Source organism: Aplidium turbinatum, chromosome 4 (assembly GCF_918807975.1).
Source record: "Aplidium turbinatum chromosome 4, kaAplTurb1.1, whole genome shotgun sequence".
In the NCBI taxonomy this organism is placed as follows: domain Eukaryota; kingdom Metazoa; phylum Chordata; class Ascidiacea; order Aplousobranchia; family Polyclinidae; genus Aplidium; species Aplidium turbinatum.
The window spans coordinates 42,449,842-42,472,793 of record NC_137475.1 but is presented as its reverse complement, the minus strand read 5'-3'; the positions used below and the strand labels follow the sequence as shown (position 1 = coordinate 42,472,793).

General features: G+C 37.0%; 1 protein-coding gene across 1 annotated transcript; it reads right to left on the bottom strand.

The window, feature by feature from the left end:
* Positions 1-1,545: 1,545 nt before the first annotated feature.
* Positions 1,546-14,630, bottom strand: LOC145769195 (putative ammonium transporter 1). Its single transcript, XM_082580784.1, has 11 exons — positions 14,549-14,630; positions 13,625-13,714; positions 11,882-12,003; positions 6,989-7,212; positions 6,707-6,726; positions 6,306-6,460; positions 5,012-5,249; positions 4,198-4,341; positions 3,416-3,537; positions 2,851-3,061; positions 1,546-1,779 (listed from the first exon to the last, which is right to left on the bottom strand). The coding sequence occupies exons 1-11, from the start codon at positions 14,628-14,630 to the stop codon at positions 1,652-1,654; spliced, it is 1,536 nt and encodes a 511-aa protein (XP_082436910.1). The 3' UTR covers positions 1,546-1,651.
* Between the last annotated feature and the right edge of the window lie 8,322 nt (positions 14,631-22,952).

The window sequence follows — 22,952 nt, the reverse complement described above, 5'->3', positions numbered from 1 at the left end:
AACATGCCCTAACTGATGATACAAGTTCCATCTTTGTACCTTATAATGTTATTTTTACGTATTTTGCCCCAACTTTGGGGGCCCCTTATTCGGGAATGCCCCACCTGGGGCGACCAAATTTGAATGTTCTGAAGTCCGTAAGTGAGGTATTATCACCTACACTTGGTTTCATCCATGTATCTTATGATGTTAATTTTGTGAATTTTAGGGGTTATACCCCCAAAATGAGGTTAAGCCCCACTTTGGGGCCATAAGAAAAGTTGTTTCGTACTCAGTGGAACATGCCCCAACTGATGAAAGAAGTTCCATCTTTGTACCTTATGATGTTATTTTTACGTATTTTGCCCCAACTTTGGGGGCCCCTTATTCGGGAATGCCCCATCTGGGGCACCCAGATCGACTTGTTCCAAAGTCTACAAGTGAAGGCATAAACTCTGGCATAGGTTTTGTTCTTGTACCTTATGATGTTTTTTTGACCCCTAAAATGGGTTTTTCACCGGGCCGTAGCCCCCAAACGCCCCAGCAGTGAAACCTCGGATGTGGGTTTCTGAACATCCCACAGTGGGGCAAGGTTGATAAAACACTCAAACCTTTTGTACCTTATGATGTTACAAAAACGTCACGGGCTGCCGGACTATAAGTCAACATGTGATTTTATTTATTGTACAAAGAAAAAGAGTCTGTAAAAATAGCAGAGGTCATCTAAGAGCAAATAATACAAATATAAAAAGACTGATTAAGAAGAATATGTCGTACTGTAGACGCCAACCACCGATTGGTTGTAGCGTTGAAGCCAAAAAATTGAGTAGGCGCTAATAGCCTACGAAATGTAACAATACATTGCACAGTAGGCCTAAAGCATTGTCATCTATCTTGTAGCCTACAAGTCCACTAATTTCATAACGGTTCGAAGCGCAAAGATTTTTGGGTCATATTTGAAGTTACTGTTCTGAGTGTGCTTCAAGGCTTTTTGTTTGGAAATTTTGTTAGAAGTTAGCAAATCGATTGCGTTACATCAGGGGTGCCCAACCTTTTATCATAGTGGGCCGCGTTGTCACTTGAAATAATTGAACGGGCCGCAGAATCTAGTGAAGTATTTTTAAATGACAGGCAAGACACAACAATAACACAGGGTTGAGCATTACAACAGTATATTACATATTTACAAATAGTTCAACATTCAAACGTTTTCGACTTAACTTAAGTCCTCATCAGGATCATAATATTGTTGTGTCTTGCCTGTCTTTGGTATAAAAAAGCAAACTCTCTCCCGAAACTATATTTTTAAATGTTAGTACTTTTTTAATTTTCAAAACATAGGCTACTACTTGGAATGAAAATGACTACAATAGTGGGCCACACAAAAATCTCAGGCGGGCCGCAGGTTGGACATCCCTGTGTTAGATGAATCGTTTCGGTAAAAAAAAAGACAAAAGCTTCAACAAAGAAAATATCAACTAATGACATATCACTGACTAATGAAGTAGCTGAGACAAGTCTTAATGCTGAGACAAGCTGAGTGTTGATGCGTCATTATGAGGTGATTTTGATCAAGACGATTTGCTTTTTCGTCTTTAAACTGCGGTTGCGCACTTGGCTACTGTTAGTGATGCACTTCTGAAGACAAAGCCAAATGTTCATCCATCTCGTATCATACACTCGATTGATCGTCAATACTGTCATCTTCTTGCCGTGACTGTGCGGAGGAATCTATGTTCGCTTCAATGTCTTTGGATTTTTCTTCTATTGAGCTGCACCGACAGTTGTTGTTTTTCTTGCCTGGAAAATACAGTTTTCTTTATTATTACGTCAACAACGCGTGTTCAGTAGAAGTAGTTACACGACGTAGTCTAGAGGTAGAAACGACAAAACGCGAACGTTATATCTCGTACAGTATACCTCTTTTTAGACCTTTTTTACGTTGACGTGTCTTGTTTTTGCTGTGATTATTAAAAATAAAAGCAACTGAACTAAACTGGTATTTGCTAAGCAGGTTGCGCAAACTTGAAGACTAAGTTGGGCAAAACATAGGCTACTATTATTTTTGGTAGTTGGTAAAACTTCTGGTTGGTGAAAATGCCCATTGAAAATATCCCTCTGGTAAATTACGGGTCCAATTAACATGATAGTTATCCATCACATAAATTTTATGACAGATTTTTACAGTGGGACTAGGAGAGTTTTATGTAGTTTCTATATTTTGAGTGACCTAAACTTGCATATTTTTATAAACTTTTTGCATTCGCCTAAATAGGCTGCAACAAGTTAATATTAGCCTAAGCATTGAAATGGTTAAAATTACAGGCTTGGATTGATATAATAAGTTAGCTAAAAACAATTTGCTTAAAAACAGAACCAACCCATATTACACAGTCTACATATGTTTTAACTTGTAAACCATCCCGTTGCACACCCTGGACGCATGATTATTTCGGTCACAAGCACGTTTTAAGGTTCGCGTTTCGTCGCTTCCACCTTTTTCCGGACCTCTGCTATGTTGACGTGTATTGTTTTTGCTGTGATGATCAGAAATAAAAACAACCGAACTGAGCAACTTTTGCAGACCCCTTTTTATTCTACTCTAAGGAGTAGTGCAGCCATCAGTGATAGATCTGTCACAGTTAGAGCCCTTGTTTAAAATGAATGTGATCTTGTCCTCAAAACATTGCAAAAGCTTTAACGCAAAAATGTATGTTATTCTAAACTTGGGATTTAATCTACCACTGTGTCGTACGAGTCTATATTTTAGCTTGGATAGTTCCAAGAAATATATTTTAATATTTTGCAAAGTTATCTTATGAGTCATTGAAGCCTAAAACAACCTACAGCGATTACGGTTTTGCGACTCACCATTCGAAAAATTATGTGGATGTTCCCCTATTTCGTAACCTTTGATGGGGTAAGCTGGTTCGCCATGTTTGGTGCTGTCCATTCCTACAAGTTCAACCGATTCCTTTACACGAAGACAGCCAAGCAATCTCATACTTCCAAACATGATGGTGCAGAGGGAACCAGTCCATGCTATGATAGTGACCGCAGCTAGCATGTTCCACCCTAACGCCTGAACGTTGAAGTTTTTATTAACATCAGTTTAATTGTATCGGGGATATTCACAAAGTCAACATGTAAACCTTGTTCAATTGTTTTCAATAAATCTGTCTCAATGCAAAAGAAGAGAGCATGCAAGCTGCAGTAAACAAAAAGTTACCATAACAAAAGTTGATGAAGTGCTCGAGAAAGAGATAGTAAGTAAAAAGCTGAGACGGTTGCCAACAGTTCACGTGATCAAAAAAATGTTTTTGTAGACTTGTTTTAATAGCTTGTAACTAGTTTGGTTAGCTTTTGTAATTGAACAGTTTGTATTCAGAGTCAAATATTTTTAACCTTACTGTGTACAAAAAGCTACTCAATTCACCTTAAAAGCCATTGGGTGGGCACCGTATACAATTCCACCAATGTAGTTACCCTCCACTTCCAGTCCATTCACCACAAAGATCGGTGCCATCATCATTCCAGTCAGACCTCCACCCAAATGAACTGCAACAAAACGACGATTGCATCACGTACAGCAAGTAGAAAAATTCAAATTAATAATGATAAATATTTTACAAGTTTTTATGTTGGAACTGAGGTAACTATTTTTTAGTTTGGAACTGGAAAACGTGATAAACTCTTTTAATTAAGTGGACAACTTTTTTGAACCAAACATCTTTGCAAAGTTTATTTTGCGGCACAGTGACGCCATCGTATGTGACGTCATAACCCTCGGTAATCAAACCAGCATTGTTAGATTGCACAAAAATTCCATATACAGCCCAAGCCATGTTTTATTGAAGCAATTTCTGCATATCACCCTTGATAGAGGAATAAAAAGAGCTTTTCAAACAAAGAAATGTTATCCAAGTTAATAATAGCTTATGAAATCAGGCCTTTTCTAAATCAATGCAAAAAGGAATGGTATGCCAGTTGGAAAGTTGGAAATAATCATCATCATCATTATGATCCTTCCTCGTATTAAGGGTTGGATACAATGCGCCATTGTTCTATTTATGCTTTAATACTTTATATTTCATAGTTTATAATTTTTTTTTATACTTCATAAAATTTATTTTATACTTTATAAAATTTATTTTATACTTTATAATTTATACTTTAAACAAATACTAAAACCTTGAATTTTTTTCTCAAACCATCTACCTGCAACAGCATCCAGAGGATCATCGATCTTTAGCTTCAGGAGAAGATGATGCCAAGAGATGAAGGAGATTGCTGACACGATTCCCACCACAATAGCCACCCAAGGATTGTAATCGTTGCATCCAGCTCCGATTGAAACCATTCCTGGATTAAAGAAGGTTTGTTACATCTTCTATTGTTACACAACAAATCAAGATGTCGAAAGGGAAGTTTTAAAGATGTCTGTGACTACACTGGTTTCAAGAGAATGAGAGAAGATATCAGTGTGAGGAACCTGGATAACAACAACCCGGAAGCATGGCGAAAGAGCGGTAAAAACAGGTTGACCTCTACTAGCGGGGGCAAACGCCAAGTCTCACATGCTAAAGAAGGGGCAAACAGATAATGATGATGAAGTAAAGTTTAAACACTAAAAGTGAATTTTTAAAGCGTAGCTTACTAATACTTTTATTGAGAGTCACTTGCGGCAGTCTAAAGGTGCAAATATGTTCTGTACAGCATTTGGTTAAGTCAAGCAGACTTGGAGAAGCATTACAATTCACATGCTCTGTTCAATATGTTTTAAACCGTATATGCAACTATAAAAAAAAAATTGTAATATTATAGCAAGGATTTGGCGACAAAAATGAATAATACAAATATAAGGAACAATAGAGAGGATTTTTTAAATATTTTGGTTTGAATCAGTGTAGCGTAGAGGTTTATAGAATCGATGTAATATTTTTTTGGAGTGGCTCAATGACTATTGTACAAAAACGTTTAGGAACAACTGACTTAGTGGGTATAAACATACGAATAAAATAGATGCAAACACCTGATAGAGCGCCATTCATTGTCATGATGAGCGACCAGTAGTGATCTTGGCGTCTCAAAGCATCTGTTGTCTTGTACAAGAGCATAGTAGCCAGTGCTGAGATAGCTCCTCCGAGTATAGTGTTGACAACCGCTCTTGAAACTGCAACTCCATCGCCCGGATTGGAAATCGCAAGTTGAGATCCTCCATTAAAAGCAAGGAACCCAATGAAAAGAATGAAAGCCCCAAGTGATGCGACCTAAGATTAAAAAAATGGTTAGTAAGAAGTCATGCTGCACCATTATGTTCGGAAGCATGAGATTGCTTGGCTGTCTTCGTGTAAAGGAATCGGTTGAACTTGTTGGAATGGACAGCACCAAACATGGCGAACCAGCTTACCCCATCAAAGGTTACGAAATAGGGGAACACCCACATAATTTTTCGAATGTGAGTCGCAAAACCGTTATCACTGTAGGTTATTTCAGGCTTCAAATCAATCCAGCGCGAAAGCAAATATAGCCTAGCGCATTGGGTCGATCTTAAACAAGCAAGTTCATCAGCTTTTTTAATAACGTAAACAGTGCTTTTAACGGCTCTTTTAAGCAATCATCTTGTGGTGTGGATTTGGACACAACTTGGCAGATATCGCATATTACATATTTTGTTGCAAATCACTTTTAGACTCAATAGGACAGGTGTTGGTGTGGTGTGGTCTCTTTTGACTCTTTATCAGGACATTAAATGCTGGTAAGAAATCCACGCAAAAGAGACAAATGTTAAAATGATGCTACACCATCAATGCTTGCCCAGACAACAAAATCCGCCATTATTATATTGATTCGACGTCTGTAGACGTAAATCAATGTAAACAACAAAATCCACCATTTTAAAGTTAATTTAAAAATGGCGGATTTTGCTGTGTAGGTAAAGACTATATTGTCGTGGCCGCAGTTGCAGTGCAAGCCAGCTAATAAAAGTTGCCATTTGTGCATAGCTTTCATTCCACCAGACGTTAAATCGATGACAAAATGGCAACGTTTGCTTGTTGAAGTGCGGTTGCTCATCCCAGCAAGTTGAGCTACAAGCAAACTTGCAAATAATGTGATAACAAAATCGCGATCCTTCTGCCGAAGCAGCAAGTCTCGTATATTTAGATATAGAGCAGACTTTGATGTGTCTCCAACTCTGTTTAAGTTGTTTAGCTTCATGGAAAACTATAAATTATACAAGGATTCGTCAACTGGAACAATTAAGCACATCAAGTAAATGAAGCCAGTCATGTTTGGAAATCTCTATCATCCAAATAAAGTGTTACCGTGACGCTATGTCCAGGAATATTATTGAAAGACCCATCTTTGTTGAAACGGCCAATGCGAGGCCCAACAATCGTAGCACCAACAAAAGCAGCCGTTCCTCCCAACACATGGACTACTCCGCACCCGGAGAAATCAATAACAGAAAGACCAGTTCCTAAATAGAAATTAAAAAAACTTTAATTTTAAAACGTAGAAAACTTTGCACCATACTTTGATAAAAAAACTAAAAAAAGACAATGTCAAGCTTGATTGACAGAAGCAATTCGGTGTGAATGTTGTTAATTTCCTCATAAGTGTGTTCTTTTGTGTAATTAGAATGATCAGGCATCACCAACTTCCTGCCACAAAGTATAGCTTCTTGTGTTTAGCGCTTGTGACCTCACCACAGGTGACATGAAACGTCGAAAACCCGTTTGGAGGCTTAGCGGATAGTTACCGCCATTGAGTCGGTACATGTGGGTTCAACACCTTGTCTTGTCGAAAAACAATTGCGCTTTGTTGCTCTTCAACACTCAACATTAAACCAAACAAAAATAGACTTTGTGTGATATTGTAGCCTACTCAACTGTGACGCTCTGCCGCTGCTCTGAACCGGCCTACTTTGTATTACGCTGAAAGCGACGCATATCGGCGATACAGCGGCAGCGCTATACAAAAACACGCACATTAATATAAATTCCACACTGGCTTCTCACCAACTCCAGTATGAAGCCATCCACTCTCAGCCCACGTCCAATGCGAGGCGATTGGGTACACAAATCCAGTCAAAAACACACAGTAGATAATGTACGTGATAAACTCCGTCCTTTCGGCCATTGCTCCAGACACAATTGTTGATGCGGTTGCAGCGAATACAAATTGATAAAACCATCCCGCAAAATAATCTGTTGGAGCAAGGAAGTTTTCCTGAAAAAACAGCATTCGAAAAATGAGTCGTATACAAATCTTTAGCCTTGTAAAATAAAAAAGGAAGAGTATAAGAAAACAGACAACTCTTACACTCATTGTGTGTTATGCAAGATACATTCTCCAAAGTCTCTGAATTATTTTGCATTTCACCATATCCCATTTTGTTAGTTTGCTGGATAAGTTTTTCTATGGAATTCATGCTTTTAAAAACACTACCGATTGTGTTCTTTCTTGCATAACGCAGTGAGGATAAGTCTAGTAATATTGTGGTGACATCGTAAATCTGATGTAAAATTAAAAGTGAGCCCTGTCTCTAAAAAGCTTAGCAGTTGTAGAGCGACAATAAATAAATCACGACATAATTATTAAAAGGAAATTTGCAAAACAAGCATTAAAGCTTTTGGTTTGACCCGACCTGGAATCGATCTCAAATCTACCAGCACTAGAGCTGAAGGCGAAACCTCTTGGCCACTGAGCTACTGTGAAATTTCTATCTGAGCTTTCTTCCAGACGTTCAGTTGAAGGTTGACTTTACAAGGCTTGTGTTTTAGATTAATTATTATCCCATGACAATTTTGTTCTAATTAACAAATAAATTTAATTCACCCCGAGCTTTTAACATCGATTGTTTTTAGATGTGGTTCAGGGATATCTGGTGTGGTTGCAGCAACCATGCTGACTAAAAGCGCGCTTTGACAACAAAGTCAATGCAGCTGCAGGGTAAATTCTACCAACAAAATCTGCTCTTTTGCATGGATTTAACTTTAACATCTAAAGACGCTGAAGTAACAAAAAGGACATTTCTTTAGCTGCAAAGAGGCTGCAAACAAAAAAAAATCACAAATTTTTTTGAGGTTTCGATTTGTAGGCTACGAATGGGTTGCACTAAAACAGTGTGTTAGAATTAATTAGTTTGAATAAATAAGTAGATTGGCGTTGTAGATTAATCCTTCATTGAAAGAGAAAGGGATAAAGAATGAATTCGCTAATTGATAGGCAACAGAAGTTAACCCAGCTATAAAAATTAAATTTGAGCAACTCCAATTCAAGAAATGAAAAATGCTGGTCTTTTTAGCTATCTTGGTGAGTCAAGTTTTTCTATCAGTTTGTGTCATAAAATGTTTAAAAACATAAAGTCCACACCACAGAAAGGTCAAAGAACCGAGTTTTAGCTTAAAGACATTTGCTGTTGGAAAGCTACTAAGATTAATTGTCGTTCTTAGTCATTTTTCTCCGTATTTTAGTTGTAGCAGAATTAATTAATTCTCTGCTTGAATGGCAATTTATATCTCAATCCGTTCTTATAAAACCTGGCACATAGCTCATAACAAAAGAAGCTACGAAAAAGATTTGAACTAAGGGTTACCAGTTCATTTATTTTTAAATGCATTCGTCACTACTTCACACGTTGTCTTTTACGCCACGTGCTGCGCGGACATTAGTCATTACACGATTGATGTCGTCAGAAGGAATGCGCACGAAGCTTTTGGATTGTCCTGAATTTGTAGCAGTAAGGTTCTTCTTCTTGCTTATGAGGCAGCAATTGCCTGAATTGCTCCTCATAAGCAAGAAGAAGCAATAGAGTAGCTAAATGGGGTAAGGGTCATAACCCCCATTTGAGACGCTCATGACGTCGTAACTATTGGGTCGCTAATGATAACAATGATTATATCGTTTATTATTATTGACACAGTATCAAAGAAGGGGTGACCTCCTGGGTAGGCCTACACTACTCCACTGTTTGTTAACAGAAGACGGACAGAAGGACTTCAATAGTAGAATGCTACAAGTTATACGTTAATTGGTTGAGGGTCCCTTCATTTCTGGAAAAAGGAAACCTCTTCTGAAGCTTGATCTTGTTTGCTTCACAAACTTGGCAGATAATTTGGTTGAATCGTTGGCACAGCTCCAGTCACATCAAACGTCAATTTAAATTTTCGTTTGTGATTGAAGTGTTGTTGCCAGTGATTCATACACTAGATGTTGTTGAATGAAGAGAAGTACACTAATCACTTTGAGAGTTGAACCAGGGACATAGCCTCGTGAGGGACAATAGCCCCTCTAAAATCTTTCCACCCTCCCAAAAATAAAATTGTTTTGATACTCTTAAAAAGTTTTAATGCCATTGTAATTTATGTTGAATGACGTTTGCTGCCCAAACATTTGGTTTTGCCCCTATACAAATTTTTTTATAGCTGCTTCACTGCAGTAAGCTATTTATACACTAGATGTCGTTGAATGGAGGAAAGTGCACCTGTCACTTTGAAAGTGAAATCACCGTTGGTTAACCTTGTCGCCTCTGGCCGCAGTAGGATTAACGGGATTTAGAGGGTATTTTTCGGACCGGCTCGGGATGTTTAAGGGCCGTAAACTTCTCAAGGCGTCCGGGAATTTGAAGAAACTCCTACGTATTTTTTAGATATGGTGCGTTTTTATTAGAAGTTTCTGGATTTTGGGCCTGGAAATCTCATTGGTACTGTCCCAAATTATCCTCTCAATGGCCTTGTTCCTGGGTGAGTTGAGTTATCGGTTTTGAAGTTCAAAAGTGTCACGTTTGAGTTAAAACTTTTTTAAGTTATGAAACGGGGTGAATAGAACAAAGCGCTTTTAGGTATAACGATGTCTTACTTTATCATCCCCTCTCTTTTTTTCCAATTTTCTGTTTGATATTGTGGATCAGATGGTCAGAAAATCTTTGCCTTAAATTCATGCCAAGTTTAAGGACATTTTTTTTTTAATTTGACTTTCCACTGTTTAGTTTTTTTTAAATGTCTCCTGATTATGCGTTCCCTTCGTGATAACTCCGACCATGGTGTTGGCTGCAGGGGTTGGCAAGCTTCCAATTCCGGTCCATAATTAACCGATTTAATACCCCTCTTTTTAATAATTTTCAAAATTGGAACAGACCTTTTCTCGCACAAAATGCGACTTCAAATAGAATTTAATTTAAAATGAAAACGAATTCAAGGCAACAGGTTTTGAGAAAAATCATTTCCAATTCAAAACGAAGCAAACATAGATTTCTACGGAAATGAAACGGAACCAAAGGTATTTTACAGCGGAGAAAGCTTTACCAACAACAATACAAAACTATTGAACTTAGTTGCTTGATTTGCTTTAAATTGTTTGGTTGGTTGTGATTATAAATTTTATTGATTTTACTTCAATATTTAAGTTTGTCATGGAATGGGGGTTTCCCTCAATCCCTCACACCTCCCGCCAGGTACGTTTCTTTTCCGTATGTATATTTTTTAGTGTGAACGTTTTCTGTATGGATATTTTCCGTATAGACATTTTCCGCATGGATTTTTTCCGTATGGATATTTTCCCAATGGATATTTTCCGTATGGATTTTTTATGCATGGCTTTTTACCGATTACTTCTGTCAGATACATTTCCAGCCAGACATGTATGATATCCGATCCAGACACGATATCCGACACATGTATGTTATATAGTACATTCCTTATAATGGATTTTAACTTGTTTGACTTCGATTGCATATCCTTCAAGGAAACGCAATCGGCATTATTGATGAGGTCTGACTATGTATAATTATTTAAAATGCATCGTACCGTCTGTACTGTCTACGTTGGAGCTTAGAAAAGCTTCTGTATTCCCATTTTCTCACGTAAATGAAATTTACATTAGGGTGTGTGGGTTAGATTGTATTTTAAATTGTTCAACAAAGAGAGGCAACAGTCAAATGGGTCTCTGCGTGAAAGGTCACTTGTCTGGCACAACCACGATGACTTGATTTCTTGACAAAACGTCCATTTTATTTGCTCGTGACAAGCAGCAATAAATTTGATCACTTTTTCTTCAAAACCCTCCCAAACACGTCTTTTTGCCAAAAAATGGCATTCTTATTGAAATATGGCCAAAAAATAATCAAAATTAAAAAATTATCAGACTTTGTAAGTTAACTTGATGTATTGAAGTTCTCCAGCAAGCATAAAGAACGCATTAAATCGTTATCAACGTAGAATTTTCTGGAAGTTGCCAACAATTTTTGCACTCTGGCCTGAAATTACTTTTCAAATTGGAAACATCTAAAGATTACATCACGACTTGCGAGAAGTCAGTCTGCCTCCACGCATTGTTGGCAGGCTATGTTGGTTTTCCATGTGTCATTTATTTATTTTTATTTTTTTGTTTTTTTATTATATTCATCTTTGGTGGTCATTTCTTTCATAGGTTAATTTAAAACGTATTTAGATCTGTCTCTCACGAAAATAAAATGGGAAAATTCTAAACGACAATTTTGGAAGAGTTTTGTCATTTTCAATTTGACAAATCGCGCCTGGAGAAAATCAGGTGCCGGTTTGTAAAGACACGGTCTTAAAATCCCAAGCCGAAGGATCCCAAACCGAACCACACCCAATTTCAAGCTGAGTCATTTTTGATGAATTGCAGCAATTGCATACAGACGTCATCCACGTTGCAATACAGACTTCGTGTAATAAGCCTATATCCCAGCCAGCAAAACAGTCTTTTTTTGCATTGATTCAACGCCTAAAAACATTGAATCAATGTAAATCAGACCTTCACTCTCTGGCATCTTTGAAAAGGTAACTTAAAAGGTCAGCGTTACCTTGTGTTAACGCTACCGATCATTAGCGCACAGTTACTCAGCAGAGTATTTTTATTGAACTTTTCCACTTACTGTCTCTGTCTGGTTGACTCCAAGATTGCCAGCAAAGAAGTAGTTGTGGCCGACAAAGCTGTTATCTGGCTTGCCGTACGCCAATCCGTAGCCCACAGCGTAATACATGACTGCTCCAATAACTGAAAAAAAGTAAACATTCAATTTTGTTCAGCGGTTACATTAAAAATAAGCAACTTTCATCAAATATTAGTTAGATAGTTGAACACTGAAATTTTGTTTTGTTAAAATTATGTACTTTTCTAACATGAGCTACGGCAATGATCTCTTGAATTAGAAACTAAAACCCAAAAAAGATAAATTATTTTTATCACTTTCCTGAAGTCCCATAGCCAAGTATTACGGCAGTACGTGTGTTTTTAACTTTTTGCACGTTATTCACTCTTAGTATACGGTTTGTTACTGTGCTTGAAACGTCAGTAAAATATAAAAACAAACCGACATTTCTTCCACAAGTTATTGATCAAACGAACGATAATCTTTGTGTCATGTTGTACTTGGTACTTTATTTTTATGCCGGACACAATACTGACAAAAACGTTTTAGTTTCTTTTTTATGAACAACGAAGTTTTTTTCCAAGCTATATCTTTAATAATAAAAAAAAAAAAAAATTATGGCACTTTCAGTTTGTATTCTTGACTGGTGCTGTGTGCCTTCATTTGAGGAATGTTTAAACCGTAACTTCAAAGTTTTTTTTTCTTTTTTTTATCGTGCTGTGTCTTGCAGCATCAACTGATCGATCATGCAATCATTCTAATAAAATGTTTGTTTGTTTTTTTAAAAGTTTTTTTTTACAAAACACTTGATTTCCTAGACAGATTTTAATTGTAATTTCTTGCCAAGAAAAAATAATTTGATCGTTTTTATTCTTTATGTCTGAGTTTTTTATTTCAAGTATTTCACCCAGAGTATTATTCTGTCTCAAAATTCAAATGCTATTTGTGAAGTTAACAACATTATATTATATACCAAATATAAACATTACTTAATGTTGTCTATTGAGCTTCCTAGCAATTATTATCCTGGTGTGACTTTTGCATGAAATTGAAAATAGTTTCACGAAATTAATTTTGTAATCCTTTTTTATGATCAAAAGCAATTTGATAGAAAGATGCCTTGATGAAATGTGTTTGCCCACTAAGAAACTTATTAGTTTATTTAAACCTTGGGTTGTATAATTGAAAATTCGTGCAAAAAATAATGAGAACTTTTCAATATCAAATTGAAAGCAACAACTTGTCAATTGCGAAATTGTAATTAACGAGTTGGTTTTATGGCAATTTTCGTTGCGCAACTGGCAACGAGTATTCTGCATTTTTTAGACGTTGAATCAACGTAAAAATTGCTTATTTCATTGCTTGGATGCATGAGTAGGCTACGCGGCACCTAGCACGTATATGCACTGTCAAAGCTTGACGCGAGTCTCATTGGCGAAAATAATGACGTCATTATGCCACATTATGACGTGTGTCTTTCCCACGTGTCGTGTACTGTACAACCTAAAGCAAAATACATCAGGGAAAATAGAGAACCATATTTTATAACTGTTGCAATAACAAGGGTTGCTACATATTGACCAGGCATTACAACGTTTTTTGTTTGATTTTGATTTTATTTTATGATTATGATAACAATAATGTTGCTATGTTACTGAGTGAGAATAACAAGCTTATGTAAACAGACCATATTTATTTTCCCTTTAATTTTGTTGCAAAATAATAAAATACAAGCTTATGACTTACAAACATCCAGAACATTCTTCATGATAATATTCGTTGTGTTTTTGCTCCTGACTGATCCAGCTTCTAAGAAAGCAAATCCAGCTTGCATAACTGCATGAAAATATGAAATTAAAAAAAAATAAAAATGAAACAAAGATTTTCGTGTTGTAATCAGCAGTAGCTTTGACTGAGTCCAGGAGGAACTTTCAAACTCGGGCCCAGGATGGTTTTAGGAGTCGATAATTTCTCCAAAGAGACCAGAAACGTGAAAAAACACCACATATGCTTGAGATATAGTGCGTTATTGTAAGAGTTGTGTTGAATTGGAGCCCGAGAGACTTATTCATACCGGGCCAAAATTATTCTCTCAATGGCCCTGGTGATCATATTTGAACAGAAAAAATGTTGTTATTAAAGTTTGCGTTCTCTTCGATGCTTACGCCATGTAAGACCCATAATGGTTGTTCTCTCGGCTTCTGGGCAATTGTTAGAAAAAATGCGACACGTTTCTAAAAGTCACCTTTTCTTCGAAAAGTGTCTGTAGTCTACTATGCAAAGCGTGAGTGGTCTCAAGTTCGTTTTCGTCCAGCTACTTTTATTTGAATTTAGGTGAAAATTTTTTTTTTAAATCTACGTAAATAATAAAAAATATGAAATACTTTACTGACACTCACTACAAAAACGTTATGAAAGTAACTGTCAATGACTTTCAGACTTATAAGTGACACTTATATACTTTACAAACACACATTGGCTAAGCATTTGTAATTACTGGTAACCTATCTGATAAGGACACTTGGGCTCTATAAGGAAACTCCCATCTGGGAAAAACTAATTCTATTTGAGTTATCACAGGCTTTGCTTTGCAGCATTGAAGAGCAGATTTGTTTGCAAATAGTTCAACTTATCTTTTGAATATTTGCATAGAAGCATTGATACACTTACATAAGACAAACCATCCATTTACAAGCAGGAAGAACTGATCCAGATTCTCAGACAGAGCTTTAACGGATGTAGGATTGTCCATCGAATGAGTTATTGATTGCTAACTTTAACTTAATATTTTTGAACAAAGTAAAACTGAATAAATGTCCAGAAAATCTAAAACTCCTGTTGAGGTAAACATATTTATTATTCTTGTTTTGGCAGCATCTTGCAAACCTTATTTTAATAGTATAGCCTGTTCTAGTCAGCACTCAGCCTTGTGCTGACTGCCAGAGAGAGCGCTTCTTTCTGCATATTTAATATTTTTTAAATCACATAAAAATTAAAAGATTTTAAAAATTGTAACAGATTAAATATAGACCAAATCTAATGACAATCCAGCGTATTTTAGGTCTTGATGAAATAATGATAGTGATTGTAAAACGTGGTTTTGGTGTAAAAAAGCAATCGTATTATAAATGCGCTATCCAACTTTTAGAATCATTGTGTACTTGTACTTCTTAAAACTTTTCCGACTACTGATGGGCATAGGGGAGACTCAGGTAAGTTGGCCCAGTGGGCAAGTTGGCCCACTCTAAATATTTTTTTAAGTACAATAGTTATTGTGATGTATCATACACATACCGAGAAATGCTGTTTAAACTACCTTATCACCAGGTTGGGAGGCTCTAGCAAGCAGTATGAACTTGTGAGCTCGGTTTTTGTATGAAAAATTGTGATTTTTAAAATTTTTGGATTTTAGAATTTTTTACATGTCGTATGAGTTTTTTCTTACTATATAAGAAAGGTTATTCTTTAGTGAGTGCAACACTATGGTAGTTATTAAGGCTCACTTTGACGGTGAAGCCGTTGTTAGAAGCTCGATAATTTGAATTAAATTTTAGTTTTTACAATATGGCTGCCATGCAGGGAAGTTGGCCCATTTCGTGGGTGGGTACGTTGGCCACCATGGCCAACTTGCCTTTATGAGGTATTATATAGAATGATAATGGACTAATTAATACGATGACTAATTTTTTCAAGATTGAAGCATCAAGTATCCAAAGTAAGTAAATCGCGGCTTTACATCAGCAATCAATAACAATAATTCACTTCCTAACATCGTTTTTATGCCACAGATTGCGACAACTTATTCCTAACTCATATTGTAATAATAGAATATTAGTAAGTAATTAGATCAAGAAAACCAATCGCGAAAATATGTCTCAGCAGGTGTATGAAGAGGGCTAAAGATGTTGAGGAATGGTGTGAGTCAAAGAAAACTATGCAACAACTTCTCAAGCGACGGTCTAAAACGTACCCCACTTCGGAGATACATTAAAAAATGTTCCGATATTGCTACCCATGCAAAATGGGGTTTGTACTGCAAACAAGGTCCTACCTATCAGTATCGTTAGGAATATAAAAGCATGCTGTTTCAGCTACATGATATTTGATACAGCCTTCATTATTTTCAAAAGTTTATTTGGTGTACTCATGCAAAAAACATTTACTGAGGTAAAATACTGCATTATAATAGTAGATTATATTCTAAACCATACCGGTACATGAATGCATACAATGTATGTATGCCTGTAGCCTGTATAAAACCAAGCAATAATTAGAAAGAAAAATTGTGGAGAAAGAGAGCTTTTCCACTGCTTATTATACCGAGAGATGGACACGCTGGCCGGTGGCCAACTTACCTTCCATGGTGGGCCAAATTACCTGCACATGCGGGCAAGATGGTCCATTTTAATTTTTTCGGAAAACTTGAAAAATTACATACCTAAGAATGTTGGTTTGATGCAAGAATATGTTCACTTCTAGAGTGATAAATTCTCTACTCTTCAATAGCTTTCGCTTTAACATATGTTTTGTTATTAGCTCACAAATTCAATTTTTCATTTTGCTGGGCCAACTTACCCGAGTCTCCCCTACTGCCCGAGGCTGCACGATGATTCCACGAGCATCATGTTACTTTTGTTGTAAGCTTATAGCCAAAATGGGGTTCATTTGTCCATTAATACTGTCACAAACCAGCTAAGTGGCTGAGTAGTTATTGCCAGTGGCGTCGACAGGGGGTCCAGAAGGTACTTTTGGACCCAGGATAATTTTAGGGGGCCTGGAAACGTAAAGAAACACAGCGTATTCTTTGGATACAGTACATTCTACATATGTATTGATGTGGGACCCAAGGATCTCATTGGTCTAAAATAGCCTCTCAACGGCCCTGGTTATTGTCTTTGGTTCTAATGCCGGTAGATGTGAGATCGATTCCAGGCCGGGTCCAACAAAAGTCTTTAAAAACGGCACCAATTGTGTTGCGTCTTGCATAACGCAGTGAGAATAAGTTGGTTAATAATGTGATGACATCGTAAACCTGATATAAAATTAAACACGAGCCCTGTCGCTAAAAGCCCTTAGTGTTGTAGAGCGACAATAAATACAGTAAAACCATAACATTATTACTACTACTTCTGTCACACAACATTTGTACAATAGATACATTGCATTCCTCAATCTAAACCCATACGTTAAGTCAGGGGTCTGCTCTTGAAAATGACAAACTAATTATTCATTCCTTCATCAACCATTTTCATGATAACTTACACTCACTTTTAATTTCCGATTTCATTCCCTTTTGTTAAATTGTAACTTTGTATTATTGTATTGCAAGTTTGTTTGGGCTTCAAGGTTCATAGAATACCCTTCGTTATTTCATGGATTCACTCTCTGTGCAAATTTGTTTCTGCATGCTTTGGCAATGTGCTCGGAATGATATAAGAAAAATTTCTTGGCAAATTCCCAGCGAAAGATTCAAGTGATCCATCAAACGCATGTTTACAATATCACACAAGTGTTCTTGGCAGAGGAAGACGCTATTTCATCTAACTTTTAATTTAATTTTATTACTTTTTAAAGCTCCTGTAACTGATTAAGGAGCCTCATAACAACAATAATTAGATTCCATTATTAATTTGCTCTCGTGTCTGATTCAAAGTATTTATCTTTCAACCGAAGATTTAGAAATAAATATGAAATCACAAGTTTTTTTTTAAGTGACTTTTCTTCTGATTTTATTTCATTTGTCTGGAAATTTATGCAGAATCAAAGAAAGCAAGGGTTAACAATGATTGTTTTCGTTAATGCGGTAGGCCTATGATGCCTAACCAATTGTCGAACAAAACACGTTACATGGTCTGTTACCTAACAGATATTACTCAATTAATATTTGCAAGTTAACGGGTCGTTTAACCCATAATTGATATGACTTAAATTTTAATGCAACCGTTTCATGTATCTCATGTTGCTTTCTCGTTTAAAATAAACAGCCAACGTTATTGTAACAACATAGAAGAGACGATATGGCACCTTTGTACTAATAGCACAAGTTGGTGCAGCTGGGCTACTGCACGGTTTTCAGGCTGGCCATTGTAGCTGTCTACTCAAAGCTAATTGGAATGGTGTCCTCTGGCTGAGGTCGACTTTGAATGACCTGTTGGAGGTTGTTCAATGTTCATAGTAGACGGTTGATGCTCGGTATGCTTCTGGCTCAATTCCCGACCACAGCACATTTCATGTTGATATGTAAAGTTTCATTTAGAAAAGTTGCAGTAACAAAATAAAAATCGAAAACATTGAAAGAAAACATTAGTTTGAAAAGATTCACATTTACCCCATATGACCCCATCCGACCCCATATGACCCCATCCGACCCCATATGACCCCATCCGTCGTGATTAAAAAGATATTGTTTTGCGTTTTCAGTTTTTATTTATTTTATATATTGAACACTCTGACATCCTTTGAAAATATGATCATTTCTTTCAACCGCTCTGTATGCCTACTGGCAATGAACTTTTATGTTTTTCAACGATAACTGTCTTTCAACTGCACTGTAAGAGTCGAATAAACCCACATTTATGAAATCTTTGAAGCAATCAGGAAACCCTGTTTTGCTTTAAAAACCGTTGCTTAGAAAAATATTAGACTGACTTTGAAATTTTTCATAGTGCACTCTGTCTACTGACGAGTCTACAACAATGTAACTATCTTCCAAGACAGCAAAAGCAGATTGAATACAGACGTTGAATCAATGTAAAAATAACTGATTTTGCTGTCTGGGTATAGTAGTAGCATAGTCTGAAACGCAATGGGCTCCTAATTACTTTCGCAAAAGGTATCACCGAAAGTGACAGAATAATGTATTGTGGGAATATTTATCTTCGAACGAGAACCAATTCTTGTTAATGCTAAATTCTTGCAGTTCCTCAAACGCTGACACTTCGTGCAAAATTTTAATTAATTTAACTCGTTAATATTTTTCACGCCGTTTTGTTTTGCAGTTTTTTTCTCTGGATAGTGCTAGTGCTGTGGTGGTCATGAAACGATAGACGATACATACGTAGCACTTAGTTGTCACGGCACGTTTTTACAAACTCGTTGATAGAGACTTCAAATTGACTGATGTGTCCTTGATTGATGATGGGTCCGGCGTGATTTTGTAGAATACCAAAACGAATTGAATCACTGGGAAAAAGCATTCTCGAAACACCAAAGTGAAATTTAATTGCATTTGGTGAACTTTGTTGACTGATGCTTGGAGAGCATAAATATCCCATCCAGTGGCGTAGCCAAAGGGGGGGGGGGGAGGTGGGGGTGGAGGTTTCAACCTCCCCCCCTTTGGCACGCCTGTGACGTCACTATATTGAGAGGTAGTCACTTTAACAAGGAAAAATTCTGCCACTGCAATTGACTAGAATGCACCGCCAACCAATCATAAGCTACGTTTTCTATGACGTGAAAAAGAGCAAAAAGAAGATGATACAAAGCAAATCAAGTGATGGATTTTCTGTCAGCTGGTTGGCTTAGGGTTTGGGCTGGTTGGCTTTAAACAGGGTTTGGGCTAGAAAGTAGTTTATTTCATTGACGCGGGTTCGATTCCCACCACTGCTATTGCTCTTTTTACTTCTGTAATTACCAAATAAAGTTCAAAACAAGCACTCTCTGGATGAGTGCTAGAAAGGTCACAGTTGGACGGTAGCCTCTTATAACATGTTTTGATTGGTTGGCGGTTGCATTGTAGTCATGCGCAGTGGCAGAATTTCGACTTGTTAAAGTGGCTACCATATTGAGAATGATGATTTCAGCCTCTTTATTTTTCTAAAACAAAGTGTGCCTAATTTCAAACGAAACTGCATTAAAAGAGCGAGTTTTGCCAATACCAAACATTTAAATATCTCTGCCAGGAATTAGCAACAAGAAAACATAGAAATTTAGCTTTATTTCCGAAAAATGACGAAGAAAACATGATCTCATCCTTTTGCTATGCCACCGGACAGCATCATTTTACAGGAATATTCATACCCACATTTTTGTTGAAAATGCTCTCAGAATGCACCAAATTCAAAGTAATTTTTCAAAATTTACTGGGGGAAGGCTTCCAGACCCCCCGCCGCTGGATGTCGTCTTAGGCAAACACGCCGTCAACCCACCCTTTCAAAATTCATGGCTACGCCAGTGATCCCATGACATATTGGTTGCTGGTTTCAATCCCTATCTTCGGTTTTCTCAATCTGGCAAAGCTCAATGGGCCAACGGTATAAATTCTTTATGCAACTGGCAGAGATATTAAGGGAGGATCGCCCACTACCAACTTTTTCTCGGATAGGCTTTAGCTGGTAGACCCAAGTGGGTATTTTACAACTCGATTAAATGCATTTGAATCCACAGTAACTTTTAGAGCAAGTTAGTTTGGCTAGTTTCAACATAATAGTGGTCTATTGACTTTCAGTTTAATCAAACACCAAACCCAGATAGCAAACTTCGTCATTCTTACATAGGTTCAACTCAACGTCTGCAAACGTTAAATCAATGTAAAAATAATAGATTTTGATGTCTGGGAAGTTGTTACCATAAAAGGAACAACTAGGAAGACATGCTGATTAACTTAACGTTTATAGTGCAACAGTGAAAAACATCGTGAATCATAAAACGTTTTTTCATTTACTGAACATCCTTTGACGCCATCCTGCAAGCAACTTCTGCATGAGGGAGTTTTTGTTGCTGCAAAACGTGATGTTTTAGTTTTAAAGCTTCTGAGCAGGTTGAATCCAGAAACTTCATTTCACTTAAATTTTGCAAGGCAGAACCGAAATTTTCCATGACAAAATTTCTGGAACGGAAATTTTTCCAATCTTTGCAAAATTTTCCACTCGAAGCATCGTATTGAACTTCTACTCAGCTAAACAAGCATTTAATATACGGTACCCAATTTAGCTAATACCAAAAATTTACGCAAATTTTCACGCAACGCTATCAAGTGAAAGGAAGATTTAAAACGAGAAAGTATAAAGGATGTAGCCGAAAGTCAATCAATCAATCAATGGTTTATCTGTCAGTAACAGGAACATAGTACATGTTTGAAATATGCAAGTATATACACAATGCAAAAGTTACACAAGTTCCCATACCGACAGGGAGACAACGAGACAACCATACGGTCTACCAGTCAATTGCCACCCTATGGAAATGACAATTTTGCCATTAAAAAATACAAGAGAATAAAAAAACATTAAACATTCCCGCTCTTCAACATACACACAAAAAAGTAAAACATAGGCTATTTAAGATAATGTAAACACAAAATTCCAAGAAGCTAGCAGAGATTACTCAAGTTTCTGACTGAACATGTTATATTGCATAATATGAAACTAGCAAGTTGATTTCCAGAACTGTCCAGAACATATCACTTACGATGCACTGTGGCTTTGTGAAGTAATAGTAGGGTGAAAGATTTCTGCGGCTTCAGATAAGCATTCCTATTTATTGCACAAAAAATTGATTCGTCAGATAATAGTGAACGAACTTCCAGCAATAGTGTTGCCATAACTCCAAAAGGTACTTTTTGGACCTGGGCTCCAGACAAATTTTGGGGTCAGAATCATTCAAGGGAGTGCAGAACTGAAAGAAAACACTTCTTATTTTTTTGTAGTTCTATTGAGATATGATGTTTGTGCATCTACTCTGGATGGCTTTATTAAAAACAATTTCCTCTTCCTGTAGAAACCTCTTTCCTTGACGAACTAATTGGTAAATTGTTCCTTCCTTCTGGTATTTCTTTGAGATGTTTTGTTTTCCTTTTGTTGATTCCGGGCTTAAACTTTTCCGGCAATGGTCCTGATTACCATGGGCGCCGATCCCTATAGGACAGCGGGGACATGTCCCCACCATCTTTTTACATGTCCTCACCATCTTTTTTCATTATTTTTATAACGTAAAAGGGAAAATATTAACCGAATGTCACAATTTTATTAGTCAGACGTTTAAAATCTATTGAAAGGAGGGGACAACATTTTTGTTTTATGGGAAGCAACCCCGACCGAGTAAACCCCGTAGCTGTCAAGCTGAAATAAAAAATCTCAACATCTTGCTAAATATGTGCGTTGTGGGGCACATATTTACTAATTTAATTGTATCAAAAGCTGTTGTAGCTTCGCCGTTTATTCAAGATGCTCCAAGTTCCACACAAGAACTTGGAAAGCTTGGCCTATATAGGCTAAAAGGTTTCTGGGAAATTCAAGCATATGTACCTGAATCTTTATTCTAAAGAGTCTTTGCCTCAGGCTGCATCAAAACTGAAACCAATTTGTCCAACCAGATTGCTCACACGTGCAGCTGCTGTAAAAGCAGTGCTTGATGATTCTAACGTCAGTATAATAATAAGTCAGTATTGGAAGCCTTGGAAGCAGCCGTGAGTCAGTTTGATTAAAATGTAGCAACAACTGCAATTTGACTTTTGAAACCTTTTTCTCGTGGGTCAAGTGTGCTTAGGTTATTAGCGGCATTGTCTGTCATTCAGTGTGTGGAACGTTTTAACAAAACCTTGCAAGGTTGCACGGTGACTGTGGCTGGCATGCTTGAAGGTGCTGAATTTTGTAGTACTGCTCCGCCATCTACGCAATGAAGAAGAATTTCATCGTGTCTTTGTAAATGCTGAGAGGCTAATGGAAGATTGCAACCCTGAGTCATTGAAACTGTCACGTCCCAAAAAGATCCCAAATCGTCTTCAGCATGGACATGGCTAACTTCCTCAACTTTCAAACACCAGAGACGAAATATCGGTCAGAGTATTTTGCAGTCATTGACAGCGCCCAGCAAAATCTTACTGACTATTTCAAGTCGACCGTTCTAGAGCACTACAATATTCTACAAGAATCTCTCTTTAGTGGAAAGCTGCAATCACATGTGGTAGACGATTATTCTGAGTTCTCTGACACAGAATCCTTTGCACAAGAACTAAGTTATGCTTCTTTCGAAAGTAGTACAATGGAAAGTGGGTGGAAGATTTTTGAATGATAGACTGTTCAAGAAGATGCCATCCGCTGGTCGGCAAATGTTTTCGAAAGTGGAACTTTTTGTG

Bases quoted from the DNA above. Each gene is read 5' to 3' on its own strand.
- LOC145769195 (XM_082580784.1), bottom strand. From the start codon at position 14,630: ATGGACAATCCTACATCCGTTAAAGCTCTGTCTGAGAATCTGGATCAG. The intron at 7,213-11,881 runs GTAAGTGGAAAA...CTGTTTTTTCAG, and splicing joins GAGTCAACCAGACAGAGACA to GAAAACTTCCTTGCTCCAAC. The intron at 6,727-6,988 runs GTGGAATTTATA...CTATCCGCTAAG, and splicing joins GGAGTTGGTGAGAAGCCAGT to CCTCCAAACGGGTTTTCGAC.